Raw genomic sequence first — 17,611 nt, 5'->3', positions numbered from 1 at the left:
ATACAGAGAAACACATGGATATTTTTGCAACATGGCGAAATGTATGTGTTGGATCAGGGTGGTGGGCACATGATGTCTGTTTTATTACTCTCCATTCTGCCAATTTAAAAATCACCCTCCTTCCAAACAGTACTTTTGGTGAAAATTTGGAAATTAAATTGCAGGGTTACTCCTTAAAGTGCTATTTGAAAACGTTGTTTTCTTTCTGTGAACAATACCACCTATAACAATGAGCACATCGAGTACTAGATCTCGTCTTCTAAATACTGTTCTCTACGAAAAGGAACCAAGAATCCTTAAAGAAATGGCTGATTCCAGGGTGGTGACAGAAAGTAAAAGATGAGCCTCTAGTGGCAAAAGTAAAGAAAGTGCTTCAAGGACGCTGGGGACGTGGTGAAAGGATACATGAGGATTTTAAAGGACCCCCTCCAGGGATTCCAAATACGTGCATATTAGACTGCCTAATATTACGCTATACGTCTCGGGGGCTGTGCTCAGTTTCATTCCCTCTACCCACAATCTTTTTATCTCCTGAAGTCCAACTTGGTTCTTTTCTCTTTGTTCGTTTTTTATGAGATAATTTTTTTTTTTACAAGTATACAATTCAGTGGGTTTTGGTATATTCACTAAGTTATGCCTATCACCACTATCTAATTCCAGAATGTTTTTGTCACTCCAAAAAGAAATATCCATACCTATTAGCAGTCACTCCCCATTTTCTCCTCCCCTCAAGTCCCTGGAAACCACTAATCTCTGTCTCTGTAGATCTGCCTGTTCTGAACATTTCATATAAATGGAATCATAAAATATGTGATCTTTTGTACCTGGCTTCTTTCATTTAAAATAATGTTTTCAAGATTCATCCATGTTGTAGCATGTTAAAAGTACTTTCCTTTTGATTGCTGAATAACATGCCATTGTATAAATATACTGCATTTTTTTCATTCATCATTTGATGGACTTTTTGAATATTCTGAGTAATGCTGCTATGAACATTCATGTACAAGTTGTGGTGACACATACTTTCAATTGACTTGGGTATATGCCTAAGGGTGAAACTGATGAATCACATGGTAACTCTATGATTAACTTTTTAAGGAACTGCATAACTGTCTTACAAAATGGCCATGCCATTTTACATTGCCACCAGTAATGTATGAGGGTTCCAATTTCTCCACATTCTCACTAACACTTGTTAAACATCTTTTTTATATAGTCATCCTAGTGGGTGTTAAGTGGTATCTCATTGTGGTTATGATTTGCCCAGCTTTGAGTAGTATCACCCTAGAGATGTACAGCTTAGAGTATATTCAGCAACAGATTCAAGGGGATCCCCATGCAGAGTTGTGGAGCTTTTTCTCTGTATAATAGCCTTATATTAGTTTGCTGGTGCTTCCATAACAAAATATCACACACTGGGTGGCTTAAACAACAAAAATTTTTTCTCTCACAGTTTTGGAGGCTAGAAGTCTGAGATCAAGGTGTCAGCAGGGTTGGTTTCTCCTGAGGCCTCTCTCTATGGCTTACACATGGCTGCCTGCTTGCTCTGACCTCACATGGTCATCCCTCGGTCTGTGTCCAAGATTAATCTCCTCTTCTTATTAGGACACCAGTCATATTGGATTAAGGCCAAATCACACAGCTTGTAACTATAGAAGCTGGAGTTTGAACCAGTTGCAGAGTCTGCATTCTTAACCCCTATATTATATTGCTACTGACAAGAAAAAACTATTCTTCATTCTCATTCCATAATGATATCGGCTCTATTTGCTATGTTTGTAGAAATGAGATTTAAAAATCATAGAAACTCCTGGGCTTCCCTGGTGGCGCAGTGGTTGAGAGTCCACCTGCCGATACAGGGGACACGGGTTCGTGCCCTGGTCCGGGAAGATCTCGCATGCCACGGAGTGGCTGGGCCCGTGAGCCATGGCCGCTGAGCCTGCGCGTCCAGAGCCTGTGCTCCGCAATGGGAGAGGCCACAACAGTGAGAGGCCCGCGTACCGCAAAAAAAAAAAAAAAAAAAATCATAGAAACTCTTATATAAATAATTTCCTATAATACCTCGAATTTGTAAAATTTCTCCAAAGTTATTAAAGAGAAATTATTTTTAAAAAAAGGGCATGTCATTCATATACTCAGCATTAGGAAAGCAGAAATACTAGGAGCATGGTAAGATGGTATAGAACCAAATGACTTTGGAAAAACTACTCAACTTCTTTTCAGGTCTACTGAGATTTTCCTCATCTGGAAATGGAAATAATACTAGCACCAATCTCACAGGGTATTGTGAAGGTTATAAAAATAATACTATATATTAAAGTGAGTCCAAATTTTGGAACAATACTTTTTATTCACAATGTACAAGAGAATACCTGTATGTTTATTAAAATTAAATACATAATTAATACAGGAATATTTTATACACTTCAACCCTTGATTCTGGCAAGCATACAATTTTTATTTTCTGCTCTGGTGCCTAGAACACTATAGGTGCTAAATTAATGTCTTGAGTGACTGGAAAGACAGGGAGATCATTCATACCACCATTTTGTTTGCTTATGTATCAAATGAGATTTTGAAAATCCTGCTCCCCCATTTTGGAAATCTGAACAACATTACTGAATGCCTTCTAGGCCCAAGTTACTATATATTAAGCAATTTTATCTGTTCCCATTTAATCATTTTGACTATTCTATGAAGTAGGAAACACTGCCCCATTTTATATACAAGGAAACCAAAGCCCAAAGTAGTTAAGACTTTGGGAGTTTTCCCTTAGCTGAGATTCAAACCTATGAAATCCTTACATACATAATTAACAACACATAATTAGGAAGCTCCTCTCAATAAATCCTACTTGGTTTTAATTTGGTATTAAAAGTGAACGGTCAGGGGCTTCCCTGGTGGCGCAGTGGTTAAGAATCCACCTGCCAATGCAGGGGACATGGGTTCGATCCCTGGTCCAGGAAGACCCTAGATGCCGTGGAGCAACTAAGCCCATAGGCCACTAAGCCCATGCGCCGCAACTACTGAGCCCATGAACCACAACTATTGAAGCCCACACACCTAGAGCCCAAGCTCCGCAACGAGAAGCCACCGCAATGCGAAGCCTGCGTACCTCAACGCTCGCCACAAGTAGAGAAAGCCCTTGCGCAGCAACAAATACCCAACACAGCCAAAAAAAAATAATTAATTAATTAATTAATTAATTAAATTTTAAAAAGTGAATGGTCAGCAATTATTAATTATCAATTAAAAGATTATACTCTCTACTTAATACCATACTACCATACTCTATATACATATTAACACACTCATAGGCAAACTTTTCTTGGATACTATGTGTCCTAGATAAAAACCATTTTAATCTTGGATTATATTTAAAAAGTTCATCCATCAGCCACCTATCATCATTGTATTATGTCTTAAGTAATCTTTTGGCAAAATCTCCAGGAATCCAAAAAAAGCTCTAGTGGCTATTAAGTAAATACGTATTTATTTTAAAAGAGACTGAACCTAGGGTATAAAACAGACATAAACTAATAGGATTTTTCAACCACACCAAGGCTACAATTTGAAATCACAAAAATATTAATTGGTAGAAAGTTTAGAAAATTGGCAGGTGAATATAAATTATTCCTTTTTAATATTTTTGAATGTTTAAAGAGGCAGTAATGTAAAAAGTCACAACCCTATAACTCCCTTGGTATGAGGAACACAGATGCTACAGACAGCAGGGGAAATTGGGTCATAAGGATACTTAGCTGTGCTCCAGTTTATCACATCATTGTACATACCAAATAAAACCAGAAAAACAGATTAAAAGTAAAATACAAGCTATGTTTGAAGAAAGTAGAGATCTGCATGCTATTAATCTTGACAGGAGCAAATTGTTCTATTACTTGTAAAAGCACGTGAATTTCAAAAAATATTTTAGAACTTGAATAGAAGATCTTCCACTACAGCAGAAAAGAATTTTAAAAGTTTGATAGTGGTTTTGGAGTTACTTTTCCTTTTTAAAAATTAAAACTAAGGATAGCAGCTAATATTTATAATGATAAACCTAATTTATAATGATGAAAATAGGTAACATTTATTAAGCATTTCATTATGTATCTAATAGTGTTCTAAACACTAACAGTATCTCATTGAATCTTTACAACAATCCCTATGAGATACATACTATTATAGTTTCCATTTATAGATAAAGAAAAGTGAGGCTTAAAGAGATTATATTATTTGCCCAAATCACATAGCTGGTCAGTGGTAGAAGGGGATTTGAGTCCACACAGTCTAGGCCATGCACACCCTAAATACTATGCTGAATTACCAAGAGGCCAATTACTTCCTACGGATAAATTCATAGAAGTAGAAATGTTGGTTCAAAGAGTATGCACAAATATTCAATAAGCAGATAGTCAAATAAAATGTCAGTCTGCATTCTTCAACTTGAGGCAAGGATTAGAGAGTAAAAAGAACAGAGAATTTCTCAAATTTGAAACTAGCTCCTTTACACCAACAAGGGCACACAAAACCATTTTCTTGAGAATTCAAAATGAAAGCCAGGTTTCAAAATGAAAACTACTGCCAGTTTCCCTCCCACAAAGTAAAAATAGAATGTAGTTTATCCCTGAAGAAACTCTCTAATCACTTTAAAATGTTAATTCCACAACAATTAGAGATGAAAAACTGAATATAACTCTATAGAATATGAACCACAGGTAAAAGGTGTTTTGGGGTTTGTTTTTTTTTTGCGGTACGCGGGCCTCTCACTGTTGCGGCCTCTCCCGTTGCGGAGCACAGGCTCCGGACGCGCAGGCTCAGCGGCCATGGCTCACGGGCCTAGCCGCTCCACGGTATGTGGGATCTTCCCGGACCGGGGCACAAACCCGTGTCCCCTGCATCGGCAGGCAGACTCTCAACCACTGCGCCACCAGGGAAGCCCTAGAATACTCTTATTTTTCAAAAAATTTTTACAACTAAAATTAAGAAATATATTTTATATCACAATAATATATATACAAATACATAGGCATTTAAAACAAAAAAGTTTATAAAAATACCTACTCATTATATACAATGCCCTCTGATATTTTGTACACTATTCTATGGGTTTGTTTGTTTTTTTAATGCTGTTCTACTACATAGAATTCACATCCAACATGTAGTTTCTGAAACAATGGCTTAGGGACTACTAAGTTTGAACCAAGGCTCTTGTATAACAAACATCCAGGAATACACAGGCAGAAGTCAAACAGATATTCTAGTCTTGAGTTTAGGAGATAGATCTGAGATGAAGATAAGAATTGAAAATCCTCAGCATATGGGTGATCCATGAAGTGGTATGATGTGATCAAAGAGAAGATTTGATATATCTGTAATACTTAAGTCCTTCTTGGCATCCTGTCCCAAGGATGTTGTTATTTTTCAATCTGTTCAAATGTCAGAGCAGGACTCGTTCTTAGTTCTTTCTGCCTTTGAATCTTGGAGTGCTATATATTGCTTTCCTCAGTTAAATTACATGTAGGAATACTTAAATTCTCAAAAAACAGTTTAATTTGAGCTCTCTGTTTCTATTTCCTAACTCTTCCTCATTGCTAACCATTACCTAATCTTTTTTTTCCCCTTCATTAAAAGCTTACTAACAAAAGCACACTACAGGATTCAGTAAAAAAAAAAAAAAAAAAAAAAATGACTGCAAGAGAATTTAGCTTTCAAATATCCATGACAGTCTACAGTTGAACTCAAGACAGGTTCAACAAGTACTTACAGATTCCTCACTGATTTTAAAGAGCTTCTTGGTTTTAAGGTTCTGTTTTAAGAACTTCTGAAGGACATTAGAATTCTATCCTTATTTTATAACAAAAGAGTTTCAGTGTTTTAACTTTTATTCTTTGGATTCATTTCATTTTGCTAAACAAAAGCTAAAAGAGTAAATTTTTCATCTTTCACCATTTCTACAACCTCAACACCATCACAAAAATACTGAATCCTCCTTCTCTTAAGAAAATGACAAGGGCCTTCTGTAGCCTCAGAAGTAACTTGTTTCTTGCATTTCAGAATGATATATTAGTGCTTATCCTAATTATAGATTGTAAAGATCTATCACAAATAGTTTTACATAAAAAAGTCTTCCTATCTTTTGAGAGAAGAAATGGCTAGGTAGCAACATATGATCATCCTAGCTCAACTTACACATTGTTCCAATTTTTTGTAGTTTTCAAAATGAAACAAAACAAAATAGATACTTAGTAGGAAGTAAGTGTTACCCATCACTTTAAGTTTCATGTTTTCATATCTATGAGTATGACAGGCATTACTGCCATTTGTCAATGCGAAAACAGGCCCAGAAAGGCAGAGTGATTTATCAGAATGGGTACAACTAGGTCAACAAACCACCAAGTTACCTGAGCTTGGTGATGTTTCCACTGGTGAAAAAAGAACATAATAATGAAAAGATAATAAACTATCCACGAAATTACTAAGCAATTCATCCGTGAGACTTTTTTCAATCAGGGAAACATTTCATTATTTATCTGACTTAAGGAAAGATAAGTGAATAAATAATTAAATCTCAAAGAAACCCAACTGTTCCTTATGAAAGTAATAAAATCAAAATCAATGGGAATTTGTAATGTTCTGTGTTTTAGAAGTTAGGTGACACTTTGGCCATAATGATCATGTGACAGGTTCAGAATTCTTCAGTGCTTTATGTGACACCTACTTTTGGCGCCCTCCTTCCCGTTCTCCAAAGGTGACATTAGATTTCTATTTTCAAATCACTGGAAATACAAATTTTCATTTTTGCAAGGTAGACCTGATCATTCCATTAACATATACAATGTTAGCAATAAGCTGCTCCTTATGGGAGCTTCAAAACAGAAGTGAAATTTGAAGACTTTTGAGAAGGCTTGATGTTCCCAGAAAGTCAACGGACTATGTCTGTTCAGCCAGAGGATAAGACACTTGAGAAGTGTTCACTGTAGTTTTCAAACAACCAAAGGAATAAAAAAATATGCCACAGTTTCATTTTCACTGAGAAGAGGTATAAAAAGGAAACAGTTTATACTAAGCTGAAAGAATTCAAACTACACATCAATTAGCAAGAACTCCCTGCCTACAGACAGACACAGTAAGTGGGACTACTTCTCTGGAGGCTTTTCAGGAAAAACACAAGTTGACTTTGTGAGTCGCTTAAAGGTAGATACAGATTCACGCACACACAAGTGATGCCCTTTCCTACATGAAGAGTCTCAAACTGCTATAGCATTTTTTTTTTTTTTTTTTGCGGTATGTGGGTCTCTCACTGTTGTGGCCTCTCACGTTGCGGAGCACAGGCTCCGACGCACAGGCTCAGCAGCCATGGCTCATGGGCCCAGCCGCTCCGCGGCATGTGGGATCTTCCCAGACCAGGGCACGAACCCGTGTCCCCTGCATCGGCGGGCGGACTCTCAACCACTGCGCCACCAGGGAAGCCCGCTATAGCATTTTTATGAGTACTTTTGCTTTTATGATTAGAAAGTCCTTCACCCACCCCAACATCAGATAAGTATCAACTATTTTAGATTTGTTTTTTTAAAATTTAATTCTCTAATACAGCTGGAATTAGTCCTGCTGAATAGTATGAGAGAGGTCTTAATTTTTTTCCCAAGTTTTGTCAATTATCCTAGTGATTACTAGTCTACTTATAAATAATTTATGTGTTTAGTTACAGCCAGTGAATACCTAGGCATTTGCCTAAATTTCCATCTTTAAGAACTACCTCACTCACTTTATTCCAATAATCTTGACATAACAGTAGTCATTACATTTGGAGGTGATTCAGTATCTTTACCTTGGCCCATCTGCAATTTCAAAAGCTTGGGCCATAAGCCCTGGGCCCTGAGAGCAGAGAGCACCACCAGCAAGAACTTCAGACTAACATGGGCAAGAGCTCTCTGTCTGGTCAAGTGCACCAAGTAGGCACTCTCTGAAAAAAGGAATTGTTTTCCCCTAAGGATTACCATGGGATAAGGACCCTGAGATAACCTGAAGCACATGAGGGCAAAGAGGTTACAAAGCAAGATGGCACACAGCTCCAGAGGATCTCCTAGAAATCACTATACAAAAGAACCAAAGAATGGAAAACCTAACCTTATGGATATTTCTAGGTTAAAAAACATAGGAGGAGATCTCAGCCTTTGAGTTACATGATCCAATGTATAACCAGCCTAGTGAATTTCAATGGCATTTTCTAAACTTTACATCTAGGAGAAAGCAAACAGCAAAGACCTACTGTGTCAGCCTTCCAGCCTATTAGCACATAAACCAGGAGCCACAAACTCACCTGCCTATAGGAGCAGAAACCAAAAATATAAACTCTTATGTGAATTTCCTATTTCTTAAAGTTTTGCAATTAATTAAACTTTCTTTTTAAAACACACAACTTAAACCAGATGTATTCATGAGCCAGATTTGGCCCATAGATCACCAGTCTAGGATCTCAGATATTAACATCATATAACACACAAGCCAGCCAATTTTCCAAAACACTCTTCCCTGCTTCCATGCCCCTTTGTGTTTCCTTTCTGCCTTCTCTTTTCCTCAGTATGCTAACTTATTGCAAGCTACACAGCTCAGTGGATTCTAGGGTGCATGTGAAGTGTGTGTAAAGGCTGCTATACTATCTCACTCACCCTATTCAAGAGTCAGCCGAACTCTGATCTTAATATAAGGAACTGCCATTTTGGAAATGAAGATTTATTACTAGTCACAGTTATGTTGTTAGGTCAGACTGCTGAGATGAAGTATAGTATAAGTAAAGGGTAAGCCTTAAATCTCCAAAAATGTCTCTTTTTTTCATTTTTTTCTTTAAGAACACTTCGATATCCTGTTTCACCTATCAATGACTGTTCTCAGGGTCACAGTTATGGCATAAAGCCAGAATTATTCCATGCAAGAAGCAAAGGAATAACCCTCAAAAGAAATTCATTAACTAAACTAAAAACCATTTCCATTGAAATTGCTGCAGAATTAGCTTCTACGACAAAGTAGACTGATTACCTACTTTAAAGCATTTTATCTAAGGGGATCCTATTCCAATCAAAGTAAGTCAAAAGGTTTCAGGAATGACTAATTCCTCCTGGGATTCAACCTATGTATCTAGTTTGCACAGACCTAGATATGATACGCTTTCCCATAGATTCTAACAGGATTGCTATATTAGATAATCTATGTTATTCGTATAAACAAATTATGGTCCTCCATAACCTAGAAGACTTTCTTCTTTCACTATGTAAAGTTCTAAATACTATGGTTTTCAATGCAGCATGTCTGAAATATATTCACTTGAGAAGGACTGATCAGGGAAGGTTAATATATGTCACCATCTATACACATTAGTCTATTATTGCTGACACCTAAGAATAATAAATTCTCCATTCTATCCATCCTTTTCCACCTCAAAGCCTCTACTAAAAATATTTTAGCTGATGGCTGACTCTAACATCAATTTGGAAACAACCAGCTTTAATTCCTAGATGAGATCAAAATGAACAATTGCGGGTAGAACAGACCAGTGACATCACAAATGTAACTGATGCAAATTGGAACTCATACATTTTTAAACACCTTCCATTTGATTTCCTAGAAGCCAGTGCTCAAATGAGAATTTCTTCAGTCAGCTTCCACTGAGCTTCCAACTGACTCTACCCAGAAAGGCTCTCATTCAGATTCCACAGAGAAATCAAAAGCTTTACAGACAAGCAAAAGCTAAGAGAATTCAGCACCACCAGACCAGCTTTGCAACAAATGCTAAAGGAACTTCTCTAAGTGGAAAAGGAAAGGCCACAACTAGAAACAAGAAAATAACAAACGGAAAAGCTCACTGGTAAAGGCAAACATACAGTAAAGGTTGGAAATCATCTGCACACAAATATGATATCAAAACCAACAACTGCAAGAAAAAGAGAACACAAATGCAGGATATTGGAAATGCACTTGAAATTAAAAGACCAGCAACTTAAAACAATCTTGTTTATATATAGACTGCTATATCAAAACCTCATGGTAACGACAAACCAAAAATGTACAATAGATACACATGAGAAAGAAAAAGGAATCCAAACACAACACTAAAGTTAATTATCAAATCACAAGAGAATAAAAGAGGAAGGGAAGAAAAAACACCTACAAAAACAAATCCAAAACAATTAACGAAATGGCAGTAAGAACATGCATATCAATAATTATCTTAAATGTAAATGGATTAAATGCTCCAACCAAAAGACACAGACTGGCTGAATGGATATAAAAACAAGACCCATATATATCATGTCTACAGGAGAACCACTTCAGATCTAGAAACATACAGACTGAAAGTGAGGGGATGGAAAAAGGTATTCCATGCAAATGGAAATCAAAAGAAAGCTGGAGTAGCAATACTCATATCAGACTGTTATAACAGACAAAGAAGGACACTACATAATGATCAAGGAATCAATCCAAGAAGAAGGTATAACAACTGTCAATATATATGCACGCAACATAGGAGCACCTCAATATATAAGGCAAATACTAACAGCCATAAAAGGAGAAATCAACAGTAACACAATAATAGTGGGGGACTTTAACACCAAACTTTCATCAATGGACCATCCAGATGGTCCATCCATTTCTATCAGATCATCCAGATAGAAAACCAATAAGGAAACACAGGCCTTAAGTGACACATTAGACCAGATGAACTTAATTGATATTTATAAAGCATTACATCCAAAAGCAGAATACACATTCTTCTCAAGTGCACATGAAACATTCTCCAGGACTGATCACATGCTGGGCCACAAAGCAAGCCTCAGTAAATTTAAGAAAACTGAAATCATATCAAGCAACTTTTCCAACCACAACACTACGAGATTAGAAATCAACCACACACACAAAAAAAACAGTGAAAAACACAAACACATGGAGGCTAAACAATATGCTACTAAACAACCAACACATCACTGAAGAAATCAAAAGGGGAAATCAAAAAATACCTAGAGACATATAAAAATGAAAACACGAAAATCCAAAATCTATGGGATGCAGCAAAAGCAGTTCTGAGGGGGCAGTTCATAGCAATACAATCTTACATCAGGAAACAAGAAAAATCACAAATAAACAACCTAAACTTGCACCTAAAGCAACTAGAGAAAGAACATCAAAACCCACAGTTAGTAGAAGAAAGAAATCATAAAGATCAGAGCTGAAATAAATGAAATACAAATAAAAAAATAGAAAAGATCAATGAAACTAAAAGCTGGTTCTTTGTAAAGTTAAACAAAATTAACAAACCTTTAGCCAGACAGATTAAGAAAAAGAGGGAGAGGACTCAACTCAATAAAATTAGAAATGAAAAAGAAGAAGTTACAATGGACACCACAGAAATACAAAGGATCATAAGAGACTACTACAAGCAACTATATGCCAATAAAAAGGACAACCAAGAAGAAATGGACAAATTCTTAGAAAGGTACAATATCCCAAGAGTGAGCCAGGAAGAAACAGAAAATATGAACAGACCTATCACAAGTACTGAAACCGAAACTGTGATAAAAAAAAAAACTCTCAACAGCAGGACAGGAATAAAGACGCAGACATAGAGAATGGACTTGAGGACACGGGGAAGGGGAAGGGGAAGCTGGGACAAAGAGACAGAGTGGCTTGGACATAATATACACTACCAAATGTAAAACAGATAGCTAGTGGGAAGCAGCCGCATAGCACAGAGAGGTCAGCTTGGTGCTTTGTGTCCACCTAGAAGGGTGGGATAGGGAGGGTGGGAGGGAGACGCAAGAGGGAGGAGATATGGGGATGTATGTATATGTATAGCTGATTCACTTTGTTATACAGCAGAAACTAACAAACCATTGCAAAGCAATTATACTCCAATAAAGATGTTAAAAAAAAAAAAACCTCCCAACAAACAAAAGTCCAGGACCAGTTGGCTTCACAGGCAAATTCCATCGAACATTTAGAGAAGAGTTAACACCTACCCTTCCGAACTATTCCAAAACATTGCTGAGGAAGGAACACCCCCAAAATCATTCTATGAGGCCACCCTCACCCTGATACCAAAACCAGACAAAGATAACACACAAAAAGAAAATCACAGGCCAATATCATTGATGAACATAGATGCAAAAATCCTCAGCAAAATACTAGCAAACCAAATCCAACACTGCATTACAATGATCATACACTATGATCAAGTCGGATTTATCCCAGGGATGTAAAGATTTTTCAATATCCGCAAATGAATCAGTGTTATACACCACCTAACAAATTGAAGAATAAAAACCATATGACCATCTCAATAGATGCAAAAGAAGCTTTTGACAAAATTCAACGTCCATTTATGATAAAAAAAAAAAACTCTCCAGAAAGTGGGCGTAGAGGGAACATACCTCAACATAATAAAGGCCATATATGACAAACTTACAGCTAATATCACACTCAACAGTGAAAAGCTGAAAGCACTTCCTCTAAGATCATGTACAAGACAAGGATGTCCACTCTTGCCACTTTTATTCAACATAGTTTTGGAAGTCCTAGTAAAAGCAATCAGAGAAGAAAAAGAAATAAAAGGAATCTAAATTAGAAAAGAAGTTAAACTTTCACTGTTTGCAGATGACATAATACTATATATAGAAAATCCTAAAGGTGCCACCAGAAAACTACTAGAGCTCATCAATGAATCTGGTAAAGTTACAGGATACAAAATTAATACACAGAAATCTGTTGCATTTTTATACACTAACTACGAATGATCAGAAAGAGAAATTAAAGAAACAATCCCATTTACCATCGCATCAAAAAGATTAAAATACCTAGGAATAAACCTACCTAAGGAGACAAAAGACCTGTACTCTGGAAACTGTAAGACACTGATGAAAGAAATCGAATATGACACAAACAGATGGAAAGATATACCATGTTCCTGGATTGGAAGAACCAATATTGCCAAAATGACTATACTACCCAAGGTAATCTACAGATTCAGTGCAATCCCTATCTAATTACAAGTGGCATTTTTCACAGAACTAGAACAAAATCTTTCACAATTTGTATGGAAACACAAAAGACCCCCAATAGCCAAAGCAATCTTGAGAATGGAAAATGGAGCTGGAGGAATCAGGCTCCTGGACTTAAAACTATACTACAAAGCTACAGTAACCAAGACAGTATGGTATTGGCAGAAAAACAGAAATATAGATCAATGAAACAGGATAGAAAGCCAAGAAATAAACCCACGTACCTATGGTTAATTAATCTATAACAAAGGAGGTAAGACTATACACTGGAGAAAAGACAGTCTCTTCAATAAATGGTACTGGGAAAACTGGACAGCTACATGTAAAAAAATGAAATTAGAACATTCTTTAACACCAAACACAAAAATAAACTTAAAATGAATTAAAGACCTAAATGTAAGGCCAGATACTATTAAACTCTTAGAGGAAAACATAAGCAGAACACTCTTTGACATAAATCACAGAAAGATCTTTTTTGATCCATCTCCTAGAGTAATGGAAATAAAAACAAAAACAAATGGGACCTATTAAACTTAAAAGCTTTTGCACAGCAAAGGAAACCATAAACAGGATGAAAAGACAACCCACAGAATGAGAGAAAATATTTGCAAGTGATACAACCAACAAGCAATTAATCTCCAAAATTTACAAACAGCTCATGTGGCTCAATATAAAAAAAAACAACACACATAATCAAAAAATGGGCAGAAGACACAGTCCTCGCGGAGAGTTGCCACGGTTTCTTGCTTCAACAGTGCTTGGACAGAACCCGGCGCTCCGGCTGGCCGCTCAGAGCCAGCCCTTGCCACCACCTCACATCGCCCTCCGACCACCCCAAGGTCCCCACCGCCATTACAGCGCCACGCAGCCACCGCCACCGTTTCACCTCAGCCGCCTGCCATGACGACCGCGTCCCCCTCACAGGTGCGCCAGAACTACCACCAGGACTCAGAGGCCGCCATCAACCGCCAGATCAACCTGGAGCTCTATGCCTCCTACGTCTTCCTGTCCATGTCATACTATTTTGACCACGATGATGTGGCTTTGAAGAACTTTGCCAAATACTTTCTTCACCAATCTTGTGAGGAGAGGGAACATGCTGAGAAACTGATGAAGCTGCAGAACCAACGGGGTGGCCGAATCTTCCTTCAGGATATCAAGAAACCAGACCGTGATGACAGGGAGAATGGGCTGAATGCAATGGAATGTGCGCTACACTTGGAAAAAAGTGTGAATCAGTCACTACTGGAACTGCACAAACTGGCCACTGAGAAAAATGACCCCCATTTGTGTGACTTCGTTGAGACTCATTATCTGATTGAGCAGGTGAAATCCATTAAAGAATTGGGTGACCACGTAACCAACTTGCGCACAGTGGGGGCCCCCAAATCTGGCATGGAACAGTATCTCTTTGACAAGCACACCCTGGGAAATAGTGATAATGAGAGCTAAGCCTTAGGCTGGCTTCCCATAGCCACAGGGGTGACTTCCCTGGTCACCAAGACAGTGCATGCATGTTTGGGTTACCTTTACCTTTTCTGTAAGTTGTACCAAAATATCTACAAGTCCTTTCCTTAGTACCGTTCCTTCAAATAAAGTAATTTGGTACCCCCCCCAAAAAAAAAAATGGGCAGAAGACCTAAATAGACATTTCTCCAAAGAAGGTACAGGTGGCCAAGAGGCATACGAACAGATAATCAACATCACTAATTATTAGAGAAATGCAAATCAAAACTACAATGAGATATAACCTCACACCAGTCAGAATGGCCATCATCAAAAAATCTGGAGAGGGTGTGGAGAAAAGGGAACCCTCCTACACTGTTGGTGGGAATGTAAATTGATACAGCCACTGTGGAGAAGCAGTATGGAGGTTCCTTAAGAAAGTAAAAATAGACCTACCTCACGATTCAACAGTTCCACTCCTGGGCATATATCCAGAACAAAACATGGATCAAAAGGATACATGCACCCCAATGTTCACTGCAGCACTGTTTACAATAGCCAAGACATGGTAGCAACCTAAATGTCCACCAACAGATGAATGGATAAAGAAGTGGTACATATGTACAAAAGAATATTACTCAGCCATCAAAATAAATGAAATAATGTCATTTGCAGCAACATGGATGGACCTGGAGATTATCATACTAAGTGAAGTCAGACAGAGAAAGACAAATAACATATGATATCACTTATATGTGGAATCTAAAAAAATTGATACAAATAAACTTATTACAAAACAGAAACAGACTCACAGACTTAGAGAATGAACTTATGGTTACCAGAGGGGAAGGTTGGGAGGGAGGGATAGATAGGGAGTTTGGGATTGACATGTACACACTGCTATATTTAAAATAGATAACCAACAAGGATCTACTGTACAGCACAGGGAACTCTGCTCAGTACTCTGTAATAACCTAAATGGGAAAAAGAATAGATACATGTATAACTGAATCACTTTGCTGTTCACCTGAAACTAACACAACATTGTTAATAAACTATACTCCAATAAAAAATTAAAATTTTTTAAAAATTGGAATTCGTTTTTTTTTAAGTTCCAAGTTCTTTTGTTTCTAAATTCTACCATAAAACATTACGAAAACGGAAAATGAGAAGAAAATCTAAGAAGTGGCTTTTAATCGTGTCTTTAGAATTTGTCTTTTACCAGTCGCATAATGGCATTAAATGGCTATAATGAGAATCTACTCAATTAGTCTTTATGCATCTTAAATAACAGCAAGTAGTCATCATTAGGCATGATATTCACAAGGACATAAGCCCCCAACTCTCCTTGGTGGAAAACAAAATACCAAGAAGACCCAGTGGTCTCAAAGCACAGTACTAGGTCTAATCCCTTCATCTGTTCTCAATATTGGTCTCTCTGAGAACAAACTCACTCTTATGTACATGATTTATAATTGTTCCATTTTGCTTCTTATTATGAGAAATCCTATGAAATCTTAAAATTGACGTATTGTGTTAAGAGATCAGGTACATTATTCACATATTGCTGATAACGTTATTTTGTTAGGATACTATGGCTGCATCCCTACTTTCCGACAAGAAAATAAGAGAGGTGTAGAAATCCAAAGTAGAAAGGGAAGAGACAGGGAAGGAGGAATGGGAAGGCGAAGACTGCTAAGCGCACAACACTCGAAACCAAGAGGATGCTAATTCCTACAAATTTACATAACAGAGTATGATACCCACACAGTGATTTGGTCACTAAAGCAAACTTTTGGACAAGAAAACAATAATACTTATTGAACAATCACAACGTCAACAGAAAAATCTGATTTCCAAGAAGAAAGGAACAATATCAGAAAAACCTATACCAATAATATTGATTTCTTTTTCCTTTTTACCATGTTTCTTTGACAGTGTAAATTCTGAAATATAAATCTATGTGAGAAGTAGCAACAAGTTTTAGAGAACAGTAGTTACTATATTTTACATGTCACAGATAAAAAATAGTCCTACAAAAACCTGTTCCTTCTATAAAAAGAAATAAGATTTCTATATGAAAATATCTCTCTCACACTTGACTATTCATGAAGTCATATCCAGAGTAGTAGATTTACTCATTAAGAGTAAATGTCAAATTTACATTCTTTACCAATAAAGTCATACTTTTTTGTACAGAAATGACATAGAACATATTATTCCTCTCTAAGAAATAAAAACTATTGGTCCTTGTTTAGGTTTCATAACAGAGCTTAACTATTTTCTTTTCCTCCTTTATAGAGCAGGACTCCAACTAGGCAAGCATCCCATCTGTTTTTATTTCAAAAAAGCTATGGAAGTTGGGCTAATGGAAGTCTCAAGATAGTGAAAAATGAAATGATTCCATATCAGTAGTGAAGATATACGCTCATTATATTCCAACTTACCTAATACACTGACAAAGGCATCAAAAAGGTGAAACGTAAGCAAAGGCTCTTTCAAGTGACCATAGTAATCAGCTATAGTTTTAAAGACATCTTTTTCAAATCCTAAATACATAGGCTGCTTCAAATCCGAACAATTAGGCCCTGTTAAAAAAGGGAAAGAGAAAGAAAGAGAAACGTTAATGGGGCAATCATCTCTAAGTATTAGTCTCTGTGCATAGGTGTGGTGTGTACAGACAAGATCAGAAAAGTTTTCAAGGAGAAAACTGATACTATACATTTTGCTTATATAAATATACTTTATGTCTAAATTGAAATCTATTATAAAACAATGAGGAAAATCACTGGCTTACTTCCATTTTCAAAGAAACCGACTCTTTTATGACCTTCTGAAAGGCATTTTTATTAAATGTAAACAGTGATAATTCTCTTTGAAATAGTCAATATTTCTCCTAGTCTTTTTTCGCCACACAGAATATGGGAACTTAGTTCCCCAACCAGGGATGGAACCCACGCTCCCTGCAGTGGAAGTGCGCAGTCCTAACCACTGGACCGCCAGGGAAGTCCAGATATTTTCCTAGTCTTGACACAGTTAACCAACACAGTAATTACCTCATATATGTAATAGATAAGCTATAAAGCAATTTTTAAAGCTTTTCATTATTTCAT

At 36.9% G+C, this 17,611-nt stretch overlaps 2 protein-coding genes across 4 annotated transcripts in view; one reads left to right on the top strand and one right to left on the bottom strand.

Moving 5' to 3' along the window:
• The window catches only part of DEPDC1B (DEP domain containing 1B), a gene marked incomplete at its 5' end in the record, with an annotated part of 112,042 nt that overhangs the window by 28,900 nt on the left and 65,531 nt on the right, over nucleotides 1-17,611 (bottom strand). For all 3 annotated transcript variants that reach the window (XM_079703949.1, XM_079703950.1, XM_079703951.1), the window contains one exon: nucleotides 16,946-17,086. In XM_079703949.1, the coding sequence (XP_079560075.1) occupies nucleotides 16,946-17,086 (141 nt within the window). The remainder of the gene's footprint in view (nucleotides 1-16,945; nucleotides 17,087-17,611) is intronic.
• LOC307052420 (ferritin heavy chain-like) lies at nucleotides 13,953-14,504 on the top strand (the record flags this gene model as incomplete). The annotated part of the gene is made up of 1 exon (XM_079703341.1): nucleotides 13,953-14,504. The coding sequence occupies one exon, from the start codon at nucleotides 13,953-13,955 to the stop codon at nucleotides 14,502-14,504; it is 552 nt and encodes a 183-aa protein (XP_079559467.1).

This window comes from Hyperoodon ampullatus, assembly GCF_949752795.1.
Source record: "Hyperoodon ampullatus genome assembly, chromosome: 4".
NCBI lineage: Eukaryota > Metazoa > Chordata > Mammalia > Artiodactyla > Ziphiidae > Hyperoodon > Hyperoodon ampullatus.
This window is presented reverse-complemented; position numbering and strand designations above follow the sequence as displayed.